This window comes from Peromyscus leucopus, chromosome 5, assembly GCF_004664715.2.
Source record: "Peromyscus leucopus breed LL Stock chromosome 5, UCI_PerLeu_2.1, whole genome shotgun sequence".
In the NCBI taxonomy this organism is placed as follows: domain Eukaryota; kingdom Metazoa; phylum Chordata; class Mammalia; order Rodentia; family Cricetidae; genus Peromyscus; species Peromyscus leucopus.
The window spans coordinates 42,521,416-42,538,902 of NC_051067.1; the positions used below are offsets into that span (position 1 = coordinate 42,521,416).

At 39.2% G+C, this 17,487-nt stretch overlaps 1 protein-coding gene across 1 annotated transcript in view; it reads left to right on the forward strand.

The window, feature by feature from the left end:
* Aoah (acyloxyacyl hydrolase) overlaps positions 1-17,487 on the forward strand; it is a 209,362-nt gene that overhangs the window by 14,774 nt on the left and 177,101 nt on the right. The window contains exon 2 of the mRNA XM_028860502.2: positions 11,014-11,109. Coding sequence (XP_028716335.1) covers positions 11,014-11,109 — 96 coding nt within the window. The remainder of the gene's footprint in view (positions 1-11,013; positions 11,110-17,487) is intronic.

Genomic DNA, 17,487 nt, shown 5'->3' on the forward strand with positions numbered 1-17,487 from the left:
CATCCACAATGATAGAATACATGTAATATCAGTCTTTCTGAACCTAGGTTACCTCACACAAAATGGTATTCCCAGCTTCATCCATTTACCTGAGAATTCTACAATTTCATTTTTTATTAAAAGATGAATGATATTGCATTGTATAAATATTCCACATTTTCATTGTTCCTTCATCAGCTGATGAACATCTAGGCTGTTTCAATTTCCTGGCTATTGTGAATGAAGCAGCAATGAACATGGATGAGCAGGTATCTCTAGGTATCTCTAGAGTATAATATGGAGTCTTTTGAGTAATGTTCAAGAGTGGTATAGATGGATCTTGGGGTGGATATATTTCTAGCTTATTGAGAAACCAACCTCCTCCTGATTGCCATAGTGGATGCACAAGTTTGCACTCCCACCCATAGTGGATAAGTGGTCCCCTTCACCACATCCACAATATTTGTCATTGGGTGTTTGATCTTAGCATTCTGACTAGAGAAAGATGAAATCTCAAAGTAGTTTTAAATTCCATTCCCCTGATAGGTAGGGATGTAGAAAATTTTCAAAAGTGTTTTTCAGCAATTGTATTTCATTTTTTGAGAACTCTGTTTAGTTCCATGGCCATGTTTTTAATTGTCTCATTTGTTTTCTTTCTTTCTTTCTTTCTTTCTTTCTTTCTTTCTTTCTTTCTTTCTTTCTTTCTTTCTTTTTTGGTTTGTTTTTTTGTTTTGTTTTGTTTTGTTTTTCGAGACAGGGTTTCTCTGTGTAGTTTTGGTGTCTGTCCTGGAACTCACTCTGTAGACCAGGCTGGCCTTGAACTCACAGATACCCACCTGGCTCTGCCTCCCGAGTGCTGGGATTAAAGGCATGTGCTACAACTGCCTGGCTTGTTTGTTTTCTTGATGTTTAGTTTTTTGGTTTGCTTGCTTGTTTTTTGTTTTTGTGTAGTCTAGATACAAATCCTCTATGTATATATACTGAAAATTGTCATCCTATGGGCTGCCTAGCTACTGAAGTGATAGTTTCATATGCTGCACAGAAGCTTTGTAGTTCCATTTTTTAGTTGTTGATCTTAAAGCTTGTGCTATCAGATGCTATTCAGAAACTTTATTCTGTGCCAGTGAGTAGAAAAATATTACCCACTTTCTTCCCCTCAGATTCAGAGCATCAGGTCATATGTTCAGGTCCTTGATCCATTTGGTGCTGAGGTTTATGAGGGATGAGAGATGAGGATCTAGTTTCATTCTCTACATGTAGCCATCCAGTTTGACCAGCACTGTATATTGAGGATGTTCTCCTTTCTCCAGAGTGTATTGTTGGCCTTTGTCAAACTGAGGTGACTATAGTACTGTGGGCTTATACACACATCCTCAGTCTATTCAGGTGATAAATGTGTCTCTTTTTATACTAGGACCATGCAGGTTTTGTCACTATAATTCTAGTATAGCTTGAAATCTGGATTGGTGACACCTCCTGTAATTTTTTGGGTTTTTTTGGTGTGTAGCTGTTCAGTATTGTTTTGATTATCCTAGGTCTTTTCTATTTCTACATTAAGTTTAAGATAATGTTTTCAATTTCCATGAAGACCAATACTGGAATTTTGAGGAGGATTCCATTGAATCTGCAGATTGGTCTTGGTAGGATGGCTGTTTTCATATCTGTCCTGCCAATCCATGAGTATGGGAGGTTTTTCCATCTTTTCAATTTCTTCTTTCAGTAGCTTAAAAGTTTTTGTTGTACTCCCTTGATTAGATTTATTCTGAAATTTAGCTTTGAAGCTATTTAAAATGGTATTATTTGGGACCTTCCCATGATTAAAGCACAGATCATTCAGTAAAACAAGCATCAATTTATTTTAAAAGATTGAAATCATACAGTTATCTATCAAATTAAAATTCAAGAATGAGAAAATGTGAAAGCAAAGTAACACATTTTCTTTCCAAAACATGATGGAAGAAGTCTAGTTTATATATACATATATATAGCTTTTATTTGCATATATTATTATATTATGATGCCAGCTAAATCATATTTAAAGAAAAATGTATAACTTTCTTTAGAAGAAAGATCTAAAGTCAATAACCTGCATTCTACCTCAAGAATCCAGAGAACAACATTTCAAACCCAAACTAAGTAGAAGAAAGAAAATAAACATTAGAATAGAATAAAAATTAATAAAATAAAAACAAGTGTAGTAATGAAAACCAGATACTGTTATGAGAGGAAATAAACAAAACCAATGAACTCATATGAGAACTTACCATTTAAAATGGGTAAACATAATTTTAAACACCACTATATACCCAAAATAAATTAAATGATTATAATAGAATATTATGGACAATTTTGTGTCATGAAAGTCAAGAATTAAGATATGGTAGAAAATTTTTAAAGAAGACCAGAACACTGAAAAATGACTTAAGAAGAAATAAAAGGCCTGGATGAAACTATATCAAGTCAAGAAATTAAATTAATAATTAGAAGTATATTAGTGTTCTTGGGCTGCAAATGAAACAAAACAAAACTGCCACAGTTAGGTGTGCTACAGCTACAGGAATGGGTTCTCTCCCAGTTCTGGAGGTTGCGGGATCTGAGGTCATCTATTCTTGTCTCCTGGCTTCTGGGTTTGCAATGTGTCATCCTGTTCTTTGTCTTACAGCTGTGTAACCTCTGCTTTCTCCTCTGGATGTGTGGCTGCCTCTTCTTGTGAGAATGTTTACTATATTGATTATGGGCTTGTTCTATTCTAGCATGACCTCATCTCCACTAATTACAACAGTAATACCTCTTTTTCACATAAGGCATATATAAGATCAAATTCCAAGAAGGACATGCATTTAGGGCATGTCAGCCAAGTTTATGAAATCTCAAGGCAAGCTGTTTTTACTAGTGACTTCCATAAAATATTAAAAAAGAAATAATTTCAATGAAATGTAATTCCTATCATAAAATAAGAGGAAGAACTATAACCCAGTTTGTGTTATATTTTGCTCTAGTGTTAAATCCAGACAGATACCACAAGAAAGAAGTTAGCAGAACATTACTACATAAACATAGATTTAAAATCTCTTAAAATACCCACATTATAAATTCAGCAACATATAAAATTAAATAAATGGTATCTTATGATCAAATGGCATCTTTGCTTGAAATGCATGACTGACTTATGATCTGAATGTTGATGGAATGCACTAAATTAGCAAAATAAAGGGTATAGTTACATTATCAACCCAGCAGAAATGTGAACTTTTGACAAGATCTGTTAAGATATCTCAACAAATTATAAAAGAAAGGAAATGGACTTCCCCAACCTAATAAAGGACACCTATGAGAACCCTACTGTTCACTGCAGATTAAGCTATAGTTTCCTTCCGAGATCAAGAGTAAGGCAAGATTTCCATTCTCGCCATCCCCCATGCCACACACACACAAAGGCAGTTGCTAAAGGCATATAGATAAAAATGAATGGAAAATAGAAACATTCACTTTCCTACTTTTTTAGTTTTAACAGGTTTAAGTAAAATGATATCAAATATAATTAAAAGGTAAACATTAGTTAATTTCAAGGTATATTCATCAAAAACCAAAAAAGTGAAAGACTCCATTGTTTAGCAACACAGTTTTTAAAGTCAGTTGATGTTTAGTTCTTTCAGAAAAACTAGAAGAGACAACAAAGTTGTCAGGTTGTAGATCATTTCAAATAATTTTTGATGGTAGCTTATTCTAGAATTTTGGTATTTAACTCGGAGGAAGTTCAAAGAACCGAGTGATGTTTCTGTATGGAAAATATCACTATTTCCATCTATTTATGAAAATACCTTTCTCAGCACTTGCATGTGTAAAAATGAAAACACAGAAACAAAAGTTATGCTCAGTTTTGTCTCTGCATAGATATATGATATTTATGAATAGATATTGGTATTAATTTAGGAGACCTAACCATTTCATTAAGATATATAATTCTAAAAAATTTTTGCCTTATTATTCAATGTTTTCTCTTATATTGGGAATATATTTTGTTTATATGTTAGCTTTATTAATGTTTATTAATTATTATTTTAGAAATCCTATCTAAAATTTTAATAGACCATCCTTAATAAAAATTTAATTTTTATTTAAATTTTTACAAAATTTTAATGTAAAAATTACAATCATGTGATCAATAAAGTTTTTACCATTAAAGTATATTACATTGGTATAAATTATATAGTGGAAGAAGAATTGAAATAGAGCTATCATTGAAAAGAATTCAAGGTAGAGAATTATCAACACAGAGTTAAAAGCTTGCTTGTGTGTTTTTTAAGTGAATGTGCATAAGAACAAATCACTGGTGTTCATGTTTATTTATATCCACATGAGAGATTAGTTTCACAGTTCTACTGTCGTATTTACAATCTGTCCTAAATCACATACTTTGCAACTAATTAAATTGACATCCACACTGGCAATTTTTAATACCCAATAAAAAGTACTCTACCCTAGGACTGAAACTGCCATCTGCCTGCCTGGCTCTCTCGCTTCTCCCTTCTCCCAGGCCCTGAACTCTCACCTGGGGCCACACTCCTCTTTCTCAGGCCCAGGCTTTAAAACATCCTACTGGCCTCTTGGCAGAGCATGCACTGAGGGGACAGTAGTCAACACGAACAGGAAATCTCAAAGGCCGGATGGAGTTACACTAGTGAGTTCCATAAAATATTAAGATGGAAATAATTCCAATAAATGTAATTTCATAGAAGAGGAAAGAATACATCATTTGTGCTATATTTTTCCCCAATGTCAAATCCATCAGATATCACAAAAAAAGAAGTTAATAGAATGTTATTTTATAAACATAGATGCATAAACTTCTCCCCTTTGCCTGTTCTCAAGCCTCTCAGCACATCCTGCAGGGTGCTAATAAGTATGTGTTTTGTAAGTAAGGGGATTGATGGTGCAGAGTATCTTAACTTCATTTCTTTACAACTCACCTTCTTTTTTAAAAAAATCTTTGATTTATTTATTTTTATTTCATGTGCATTGGTGTTTAGCCTGCATATATGTCTGTGTGAGGGAGGCAGATCTCTTAGAACTGGAATTACAGACAGTTGTGAGCTACCATGTGGGTGCTTGGAATTGAACCTGGGTCCTTTGGAAGAGAAGCCAGTGCTCTTAACCACTGAGCTATCCCTCCGCCCCCATGGCTCACTTTTAATGTATTGGTGACTTAGGTACAGCATGACCCTAAGTCTCTTACACAGCCTAGTTCCTTCTCTGGCCTCGCCCGACCTCTGCTTGCCCCCAGCTCTTGATTTCGCCAGCAACTACCGAATATGGCACTCTCTTCTTTCCAGTGTTCTTGGCACAGCTGGCAGTTTGGAACTTTCTGAGTATTTTTTTTTTTTTTCATCAAAAGCAATATTCCAAGTAGCAGGTAGGTTAGGACACAGAGCCTTAGAATCTACCCAAATGTAGAAAAATAGTAGATACCTGCAATAAAAGTAAATTCAGCTCCAGAAAAGTCAAAATGTGGGTAATGACATGCATTTTTCATAGGTAAACTTCTGAGCTTTGGTCTCAAAAAGTGTTCATGGAAAGTCTGTCTGTCTGTCTGTCCCCTGTGGCTGCCTCACCAGAGGGGAAATAATGTTTGTTAAATGTGTTCCTGCTGCAGGCACCGTGTTCATGCTATTAGCTCCATCACTGTAGCCCTGCAATTCACAAACACCCCAACTCACACAGCGATCCTGTGCTTGCTCAGGATTCTGTGGGCCAGGTCCTGTTGAATACCTGCAGCCGAAAGACCCTGGGCCGGCCTGAGCAGCTATACACACCTGGTAGACGGGGAAATGGCAGGAATGGATGATCCAGAATGACCTCATTCATAAAACTGGTAGTTGGCAGGTCTATGGCTGGGGTGCCTTAATTTTCCTCAAGCAGGTTAGCTCACATTCTTGGCTGCAACCCACAAGAGGTCAAATGTCACTGGCAGCCACAAAGCCTCTTGAGGCACGGGTTCTATCCCAAGCCACTGTCATTTCCTGAACATTCTATTTGCCAAAGCAAGTTATGAGGACAGACTTAAAGGGCTGTGAAATAAGTTCCACCCATCATGAGACATAGAAATGTTGAGCTGGTCAGCATTTTTAATGTACCACACAGAGGCAGGATTCCAGGCCACAGTGCGCAGTCTCCCTAAGGTGCTTGGCCAGAAGCGGATCCCTGCGGCAGGAAGTTATACTCAGGCCCATTTGCTTCTCTCCTCGCTATATCAGGGGTGTCTGCTTCATTACACTCACTATTTTCAGACTCCAGATAGGAAGAGATTTGCTATATATGAGGTCTTAGATAGTGACCACTGAGCGAAACGCATAGCTCTCCCGGTCCTCATTTCTGAAGTCAAAGCCAGGTTGGACAAACACACTTGAACAAAGCCAGGCCTTTTATTAGAGGCCAGCAAGTAATCTGTAATGGGAGGAATTACTCCGCACACATGTCTCTCCCAGGAAAACAATTGTTAGCTTGTCAAGGCAGGGAAAGCGCTTATTAGACTTAGAGGAGCCCTTCATTCTTGCTGCTGAAGAATGCAACACACATTTCGCCGCAGACCACAAATTAACAATTCAGCTGGAAGGGAGTGCAGCCTAGTGGAGGGAGGTGAAGACGGAGCCCTGCATCAAAGCCATTCCCAGCCAGGGTGTTCAGTGTTTCAAACCCCATTACCTGCACATCTGTGGGGTCCTTTTGATCCTAACTCTTCACTAGGCAGTCAGGTGAGTGGGAGGGTCCGTCTGGCGTTTCTCATTCTTTACTTTTTCTCTCTCCACCCCTGCGGCCTGGCTCCTTATTATCTACCTAATGATTTTCCAATTTTAGCCAGCAGTGCTAAGGAACTGCAACCATCACGAGTCTTTGATGGGATTTCTTTGAGTCAAAGTCAAAAGGAAAGCCTGTACCCATACTACAAAGAAGCAGACGGGTCTCCACGGAGCCGGGGTACTTTGTGTGCATCCTTTTAAGCAATGGTTTAAAACAAATGCAAATAAGTGTTGGAGTAGATTTCTCAAGAAAGAGAAATCCCAATCCATGGGTCCACTGGAATGAACATTCTTAAAATCAAATTCCAAGAAGCACCCCTTTATGTCTCATGTTCCCCCAACAGTCCTGCTAATTTGAATGAATGTTTGGCTTCACCACCTTGTATCCTAGCATGTCTATTGGGCTATTAATTTATAACATGCTATGATTTTTAAGTAGGCAGGAGAAAAAATGTGTCACTAATTAAATTGTGGGAAATGTGGAGTAGTCTGCCATGCTCTTTCAGGCTGTAGGTCTTGTTTCTCTGCTGAGAATGCTTTCCCACTTCTGCTCTGCATGGTCTCAGCAAAGTCTCCTCTTGCTAGTCCTTGGGCTGCTAATTATCATAAAGTTGTTAGGAATTGGGGAACTGGATTGGGAAAGCCCCTCAGACAAGGATCACACTACTAGGGATCATTCTGTTTACCTGGGGCCCATCAAGTTCTAGCATTTTCTTGCCTAGAACAAGTTTCTTGTCAAGGTCACAAGACTCCCCTGATTTGGGAGAAACTATTTGCAGGTTTTGTCATGTCCCCTCCCTGTCTGCCCAACCTGAAGAAAAAAGAGGAGCAAGTGAACTAGTTTCTCTAGCCACCAATACCCTGACTTAGGTTTCTGATGTATGTCTTATTGGAGAGGTAGTCCCTCTCCCCACAGGGACAGTGTGCTTCCTAAGCTTGTTTTCTTCACTCACTCTTTTGGTAAACATGTGTGGTGCTCATGCATGGTGCTGTCCCTGGAGTGGAAGAAAAACATGACTGACTGCTCTCCAGGAAGTCGATATCAGAGCAGTATCTGGTGTCAGTCCAAGGCCATCAGTACAGCGGGTCCTTTATGTCCATGGCTCCCAGACCTATGTATTCAAACAACCTGTGACCAAAATATGTTGTAATTGTCTGTATTGAACACATACAGATTTTTTCTCTTTTATTTATTCCCTGAGCAATACAGTATAATAACTATTTGCAAACTATGCACATCATATTAGGTGTTACAAGTAACCATGAGGTGACTTATAGGATCTAGGAGGGTGTATATAGGCGGAAGGTCTTGAGCATCTGCAGGTTTTGGTACCTAAGTGGGTTCTAGAATGTGTCTGTCACAGATAAGGGAGATGTCTGTATGCAGTTATGAGATAAGGGAGAAGAGCATGATATGGATGCTGATTGGGTAGAGAAGATAAAGTTTCGAAAGGATTTTGCAGAAGGTTTCAAATGGCTTGGAAGTAACCACTGGCATCGAAGGAGAGGAAAAACAGCTTCTAAAACCTGAGCCTTTGAGGAAGAGCTGGGACTAAATGAGTTTACTTCATGATACAGATTTACTGGAGGGGAGTAACATGCTAATTTCTGATCCCTCTTAAAGTTCAATCTCTCAAAGAATGGCATCTTAAGGGAAATAGAGGCAGCATGGCAACTCACAAATGTTTTTATGCTGCTTTATCTTTTTATTTTTAACAAGAAAATCCTGTCAAGTCAAAATGAATTTTAGCCTTATTCCTTTGATAAATATTACCCTGCTCTCACAGTGGGTCTAGAACTAACTTTTAAAATACTCCTGGTTCACTTCAGTCATGAAAATCACTCATGCTCCTTTGCATCTGCTTAAGAGTTCAGACTGAAAACATTTTTCATGAAAATTATAGCAAATTATATGTGGGGTAATAACAGAATTCCTTTGTATTTAAGATGTCAGGAATCATAATAGCAATAGGCTGAGTATTGAACGCAATTCCCAATGGAATCTGTGTTTGGTGACTGTACTAAGCCTTCTAATGTCACTTCCAGATTCCCATATTCACCCCACATTGAATCAACCCTGGGCATCAATGTGAAAGTGGTTCAAAGCAGTATATTAGGCTGCTCTTCACTACATGCTGGTTTGATTAGGAGCTGCACATTATGCATGTTTCCAACAGAATCTGCTACTTGGCTCAAAGGAAGCTACCTGTTGTCCAGAAGTGGGAACTGAAATAGACCAGTAAGATAATGGAGCTAGGAAGCAGCTGTAGAAGTAGCCATTCATCCTTTCCCAGGAAAACCCTTACTGGTGATCAGATTGTTCCTGACAAGCTCTTAAATAGGCTCACTTCAAACCAGTAAACAGTCCTTGCCCCTATTTTATGAACCAGGCACAGGGTCAGTCATTCAAAGAGAGAGGGAGACTCCACTCCACTGTTAAGGAAGGTAGAGTCCCCCCTAAACTGAAGAATAAAGTTTTAAAAGGTAGACAGCCCATTCAAAGTCCGAGCATTTGCCCATGGCTGATGCAGTATTTGAACCTTGTGTTTTGTTTTATTCAAAGCCTTTTCCTTTTCAACTGCACTGCAGCCTCTTACAGCACTGAAGTAAAACTATTTGTCATTTTCCATTTGCAGTTTAATTTTTTAAAATATACTTGATAAACACAAAACGAAGTGCAATTGGTCATATCAGATAAGTTGAGTGGGTTATTATCTTGCTATCCTGGTTCATGTCTTCCCTGTTTTCTAAAATGAGATCGCATTATGTTTATACTTTTAAAACAGAACAGATAAAAATGAAAATTTTGATTTTGAGGCCATAGAATGTTAATCGGCATCAGCTACTAAATTCATGGCAATATAAGAAAACCCTCAAGGGTTGTGAATTCATTAAAAAATACAGCCACTCGATGGTTGATGTTATTGAACACACCAAGTAGGTGCTGTCAGCCCAGACAGATGGCAGCTGCACAGGTCTCAGTGTCTCATGTCTAGTGAGCACCACCTCCCCAGTCAGAGGAAACAGAGCAACTGTAAGCAAAGTTCTCTCAGGCACTTCCCTATCTAGAGAGGTGGATTGCTCTCACTTCTTCATGGTATCCTCTCCTTTTATAGGTTTTATTTCTTTGTGTCTAGAAATGCCTGATGGCGTTGCTCACTTTTTCCCAGGGACCATGGTGGGAATTTGGCTTTAATTAGTATGTAAATTGAGGGCCCCAGCTCGCTGATTTTCTCGGTCTCACTTCTAGTTAGCGTCTGCATATGGAACTGTGGACTACAAATCATCAAACAAGTGCCTACTTTTCCTAAGAGGATAAAGTCTAGCAACTTCTCACACACTTGCAGATCTTGGGCCAAGACAATACTTTTCTATGAAGAAGGAGTATCTTTCTTATAGCAAAAGAATGTTTGTACCCATCCAGCAGCTTGGTAGATTGAGGCAAGTAATAGAACCTTGGAGAAATGAGAGCTTAGCAACTTTGGGGTGTCATACTTCTCCTATACCAAAGTAAGGGAAAGAATATATTCCTAATGTGCTCAAGTTTTCTTCTGGACACTCATAACATTTGGCACTGTGAGCTTTGTAGCCTGAGATGTTTCACGGGGTGCTGTGTTCTAAAGGCGCACTCAGCTGCATCATCATCTCAATTAACCATCATACTTGCACTGTAGAAAGCATTTTATTTCCTGCTTTATAAGGTAACCAAAGCTTAAAAAGGGAAGGTGTTGAGTATGGAACTCATTCCCAGGTCTTCTGGGAAATGTTCACTACTGCTCAAAATTAGAAAAATGACTTTAGGTCACAGGCCACAATTTTGTGGGATAGGAATGATCTGCCAATAACAAAGACACCTAATGCAGAGGAGCAAGTGGCTATTTGAGAAGCTAGTACCTATGTAGTATATACAACTCTCCTCACCCTATCTCATTTAAGCATCATCTCTTTCTTTTAGTTTCTCTGGGGTTTCAGCCAGATGAATTACTTCCCCAGAGTCACATAGTTCAAAGGGGTGAAGCTACTCTGACAACCCCAGATTTTCTGAGCCATGATCCCACAGTCTCCTCATTGCACTGTAAATCCCAGTGCATTTAGGTATGCTGCAGATGTTTAAGGGTGAAAGCAAGGGAAGTTTTGTGTTTCAGTTGGTGTCCTTAAGGACCCAGTCTTTCTATTTCCCTTCCCTACCTCCTCCAGCCCAGTGCGACCTGCTGACATGTTCTTCTGCTCCTTGCAGGGTGCGTGGTGGTGGTATCTGTGATTGAACAGCTGGCTGAAGTTCACAACTCTTCGGTCCAGGTGGCGATGGAGAGACTGTGCAGCTACCTGCCTGGTAAATCTGCAAGGGCCCTGATGCTCTGTGTCTGCTTGTCTTCTCCTCCATGAGTCACCATGAGGGAGCTTGCACCCAGAGGAGGCTGACGGGGCAGAATTTGCCTGTGCTTTTCTTTTATTCCTATTCTTGTGGTGTTTATAGAGACTGAAGGAAAATGTCCACTCTAGGTATTTTCTGTATGACATTCTCTATCACGGCAGACATCACTGAGGCCATATAGGGAGAAAGTGTTGAATGGCCAATTACCATTAGTGTGACACAATAATGATGACTTTTCCACCTGATGATAATCACCTCAGATACTAAGAAGTCAATAAATAATTGTTTACTTATACACACATTCACAGACACACACAGTCCTACTAATACAGATGTTAGGCTGGGAGGATTCCTGATCTCAAAATCCCAAATAGGAAGGAGGTATCAAAGACACCCCTTTCGTTTCACCTGGCTCTCATTTAACTTTCTCACCCATTCTGCAAACCAAGGAACTGATGGGTGCTTTTAGACAGCTGTGGATTTGTTTTTCAGACTTAGCAGAAAGAAAATATTTATTCAATTTTCTGTGTACATAATAGTCAAATTTTCTTTCTCTTCATAGAAACTAATTCACCAAGAAGGCTGACATTATTTTTTTCTGGTATCCAACCTAACAGTGATTGTATCTTCTATTTATATGCTACCCCACATCAGTAGCAAAAAATCATTTTCTGAGAATTGCACTGTTCATTATATGAATTTACAAGATTAAATATTTAGAACTCAAAAAGAAAGATTTGGAGAGAATAGCATGCACACACCTGCATATAATGTCCCAGATGGATCATTGTTAAGATCTTGATGTATTTACATCAGGTCTTTTGTGAAATTAAATCACAGCAGATAAACTGGAAACACCTTCTGGCTTTGTCTGCCCTGGTTCTATTTTCCACCAACTCCCTAGAAAGAGAAATGAACTTAATGAATATTGTTTTTGTTTTTGCAGGATTTCATATTTACATATTCACTCATATGGGTCTATAAGTAAATTGTAGTTATTTTGTTAGCAATTAAAAAAAACCATTTCTGGGTAAAACAAAACAGGTGTAGAAACCACATAAATTGAATGTATAGTTTTCCATTTTTGAAAAATAAGCTCCTCAGGTCTGGAGAGATTGTTCAGCGGCTAAGAGCACTGACTGCTCTTCCAGAGGACCTGGGTTCAATTCCCAGCACCCACATGGCAACTCACAATTGTCTGTAACTCCAGTTCTGGGGACCCGACACCCACACAGACACATGTGCAGGCAAAACACCAATGCACATAAAATAAAAATAAATATTATTTAAAAAGAGAAAGACAAGTTGCTCTGTAAAGACTTCAGTTCAGAAAGAACAGATAATTAGCCTCCTCAGAGGTTCTATCAATGTGCTCCATATAATCTTTTACCCATTTTTATCCACCTGCAAAAGAAAACATCTAAACTTTGTAACACTTCCCACAACCTGGGATTTCCTAACTTCATGTACACCTGTGGTGTAATTGAATGTGTTTCTTCTGAGCTCTGTAATTTCTTATAATGGAACCTAGATCCAGAGCTTGGACATTCCAATTTGATTCCCTTGGCAAAATGATACATGATATTCTCTCTCTCTCTCTCTCTCTCTCTCTCTCTCTCTCTCTCTCTCTCTCTCTCTCTCTCTCTTCCTCTCCTCTTTCCCTCCTTCCTTATTTCCCTTCCTGTCCTCTGTCCTCTTTGTAATTTTAGCAGCTATTGATGCTTCATGGTGAGATGTCTCAACTTTTTGGGAGGTATACTGCTGTGGGATGTTCTCTATCCTGTAAATGTATTGCTATGATTGATTGATAATAAAACACTGATTGGCCAGTAGCCAGGCAGGAAGTATAGGCAGGACAAAGAGAGAGGAGAATTCTAGGAACAGGAGGGCTGAGGCAGAGAGATGCCAGCTGCCACGATGAGTAACAAGATGTAAGTTACCAGTAAGCTACAAGCCATGTGGCAAGGTATAGATTTATAGAAATGGGTTAATTTAAGATATAATAACAGATAGCAAGAAGCCTGCCACAGCCATACAGTTTATAAGTAAATTAGTCTCTGTATGTTTACTTGGGGGAAGCTAGTAGGAGAGATTTGTCCTCACCGTGGGCCAGGCAGGACCAGGAAAACTTCAGCTACAGTATACCATTGTAATATTCCAAGTTTTCATACATTAATTGAAGTATATGTAACCTATTCCCTCATTATCTTATTTTAATAATTTCCTATAGTACCTAGTTCAGTTTGAAAAACCAAAACACATGCTTTATTCTTTACTTAGCAGTTTTCAAGAGATTTCATTGGTTTTCAGTTATCATCCCAAAGTAATCATTTTCTTTAAAATGCTACAAAGTCATGATTTAAACATACCTGAGAGATTTCAGTCAATTGCAACCATTATCCTATTGAAGCTCAAATAACCCCTTCTTTGACCAAAAGGTCAGAACCTCCTTTTCAATTTGATGATGAGCTCAGGTAACCCCGGACAGCTTTCTCAGTAACTGGAAGAGCCAGGCTGACAATGAGCTCAGATAACCCGGGACAGCTTTCTCAGTAACCGGAAGAGCCAGGTATTCCAACGGCTGTATCCTATACACTCCTGGAGCTTGAAATCAGTCTTTTTTTTTTTTTTTTTTTTTTTTTAGAAATCTAGGAAGTTGTTTGTGTGTGTGTGTGTGACAATTCATACATTAAGACTAAAGCCTGGGTGCTTGGGAATCCTAATTATACTAATGGTCAATGTTTCTCAGCCTCTTCCATGGACAGGGATAAAAAGCACAAGCATAAACACGTACATGTACAATTTTTAACATAAATCTAATGAGTTCATTGTAGCTAGAGTTTTCCTGCCTTGCCCACAATCAGGACAAATCTTTGTCACCTGGCAGTCCCACAGCTGCTCAGATCCAACCAAGTAAACAAAGAGACTTATATTGCTTACAAACTGTATGGCCATGGCAGACTTCTTACTAACTGTTCTTTTAGCTTAAATTAATCCATTTCCATAAATCTATACCTTGCCACATGGCTCGTGGCTTACCAGCATCTTCACATGCTGCTTGTCCTGGTGGAGGCTGGCAGTGACTCCTTCTGCCTTCCTGTTCTTTCTTTTCTCCTCTCTGTTAGTCCTGCTTATACTTCCTGCCTAGCCATTGGCCAATCAGTGTTTTATTTATTGACCAATCAGAGCAACACATTTGCCATACAGAACATCCCACAGCAGTTCATGGTTCTCCTTCCAACTCAAATCCCAAACTACAGGTATTTTTCTTGCTCACTTTGGTTTCCCTTTCTTTCTTATAAAGTCCTAATCAAAGCGATGGATAGAACTAAATAGCCCAGAAGTTCCCATTCGCCTGCCCCTTACCACACTCTAACAGTCCATAATATCTGTTCCAGTATACTTCCTAGTTCTTATATCATGTAGTTCACATTTATTGAGAGCAGTTAATATTGGTTTTGCATATAGTTTCCCCATTTCCCCACCTTTTGAAAGCATTGACCTGTATGATCTGAGCATATTGCCATTGTTTCAAATACCCATCCAGTCACCAACTGGTGACTGATGGCCACCCCACCTCTCCTATGGATGTCCCTATAGTAGAACTGATGTCTAAAGCTTATTCAGTAAGAATAAGAAATCTTGGGGAAAGGAGCCCCTGAATTCTTGAATGTTGATAACAGGCTGTCTGCAACCTTTAGACTTGAAAGCCACAATTTTTGTGGATATGAATCATTGACTGTAGGTCTCCAGGGATATCTTAGTGGGTAGGAGCACTTGCTACAAGTCTCAGCTCAAATCCCTAGCAGACACATAAAATGTTGCACTTGCCTGTGACTCCAGGACTGTGAGAATGGAGATGTAGAGACAGGAGGATCACAAGAGCCTGGCATCCAGATTGGTAGAAAACCCTGCCTCAAAGGAATAAAGTAGAGAGAGACAGAGCAGGACACCAAATGTCCTCCTCTGGCTTCCAGGCATGCTCACAGATGTGTGTACCAGTGTGAGCACACGCACATACACATATACACACATACACCCCAAAAACCCTTGGTACGTGATTTATTTCCATAAAACTCTTACTAAAAAAGTCTAATGTGGGGCTGGAAAGATGGCTCAGCAGTTAAGAGCACTTGCTACTCTTGCAGAAGACCCAGGTTTGGTTCTCAGAGCCTGTATTGGGTAGCTCACAACAGTCTGTAAACTCCAATTCCAAGGGCTCCAAGGCCCTCTTCTGACCTCCCTAGGAACCAGGCACATATATGGTGCACATATGTACATAAAGGCAAAACGCTCATACACATAAAATAAAAATAAATAAATATTTTTAAAAATGAAAAATAAACCAGAAGGTAAATGTTGATCTAGTTTTCTTTTTCCTTGCAAGTCACTTGTTAGGTTTGACAAGCATTTCAAAAGACACCTTTCTTTTAGTTTTCTGTGAAAGTTAGTGCTCTGAGCATAACATGTTTCAGTGTTCATTGCTGAGTGTCCATGTTCTCAGGCATGCAGTGCTTTCAAGCATATGCATTTCCTAACTGAAGGACAGGCCTTGGATTTCTTCAGCTCCCTTGGTTTGGCTTTCTTCAGGGGTTTCCTCTTGTCCATATATCGAATCTTCATTGTCTGTCTGATACTTTACCTCCCTTTTGAATCCTTTCTATCTCTGTTTGTGTGGATGTGATGAGCACTACGGTGGAACCCAGGACTCCATCCATGTACACTAATCAGTGCTCTCACTGGACTGTAACCCACACCGTCTTCATGTCTTATCATTCAATGTCTTCCTCCCTTCCTCTTTGATTTCTCTGAAGGCCCTGTCTGTTATTTCCATTTGTTCTGTGTTTATTCAACTTTAAACTTCTTTCCTTTATAATTTCTATTCTTTCCTGATTTTTTTTATCCCATATCTGAGTTTTTCTAACTTGGATTTCTTCTCTTCTTTTGTGTCTTATATCATTTTATTAACTACACTCATTTTGAAACTCTTTTAATCTTTTCTTTTGGCATGGTTTCTGCCATGGTTTGACTATCTGTAGGAATGTTATTCTTTTTTCCCCCTTATTATAGCTTTGTTTGGGAGTTGACCTAGATACATTTCTATTGCTTATTTTTGTGTGTGGGAAATTAATCTTCCAAAATCTTAAAAAGAGGTGGTATAAGATAGTGTTTCTGAACACTCAGAGCATCGTCTTTGCTGCTTCTGTGCAATGTTTAAAGTACAGGTTGCTTGTTGCTCAGCTTTTCTGCATCTTTCCCCTGCCCACTTTCACCTGAGCTTCCTTCAGCTCTGTGTTTAAGCAGTTCACAAGGGATCTGGGGTCCAGGTACCAGAGAGGATGGGTATCAGACTATTCTCTCAATCCTTCTGACTTTAAGTGCTGTGGGCAAAACTCCTGGGCTCCGTTGCCATCTTCCGTTGGGCTCATTCAGCTTTCCAGCCAACATCTGACACCTCTAGGCTCTCCTCTGGCACAGAGGCAGATGAGTCATCTTTACATAACACTATGCTCTGTGTTCATGGGAGTTCCTAAATTTGTTTTAACTGTTTTCTGTGGACTTTGCTAGCCAAGTACTTTGGTGGGAGGTATCAAAGAGATTCCAAGGCTCCACTACTTCCCAGTTGCCTTTCTAGTATTCTCCCCTCTGAAGGCTTTAATTTTACATCAATAGTTATGCATTGCTTTGCAACATCCTGTTTTAATTTAGCATTATGTTTTTAAAACTACACCCATTAAGACAATTCCTCAATTGTCCTTTGTCATGTAAACATTTTGTCTTTGATTTATGTTCTTGTTATTGGACATTCAGAATCTGTCAAAAGCCTTCCTTCTATCATTTGGGTTGGGTTTGAATGTGTCCCCTGAAGATTCATGTACTGGAGGCTTAGTCTCCAGAGTGGTGGTACATTGTGTGTCTGCCACAGGTGATACAGCCATGGGCATCACCCTGGGAAGAAGGGACTACTGCTGACACTATGGAGAGAATTTGCACCTAAGAACAGGTTGTTAGAAAAAAAGAACAGATATGCCAGGCATTTTAGCACATACCTGGGGTATCAGCTATTTGTAAAGTAAAGGTCCTGTGCAGCATACTGAGGTATTGTCTCTACAAAATAAAAAGCACTCGTGGAAGTCAGTGAGATGGTAAACTGGGTCAAAGTGCTTGTAACCAAGCCTGACGACCCAATTGAACCCACCAGAACCCACACAAATGCGGAAGGAGAGAACTGTCTCTGTGAAGTTATGGAGTGTCCTGACCTCAAATGTAAACTGTGGCACCTGTGTCCCCCTTACTTCATATACCCACATTCTCTCTCTCTCTCTCTCTCTCTCT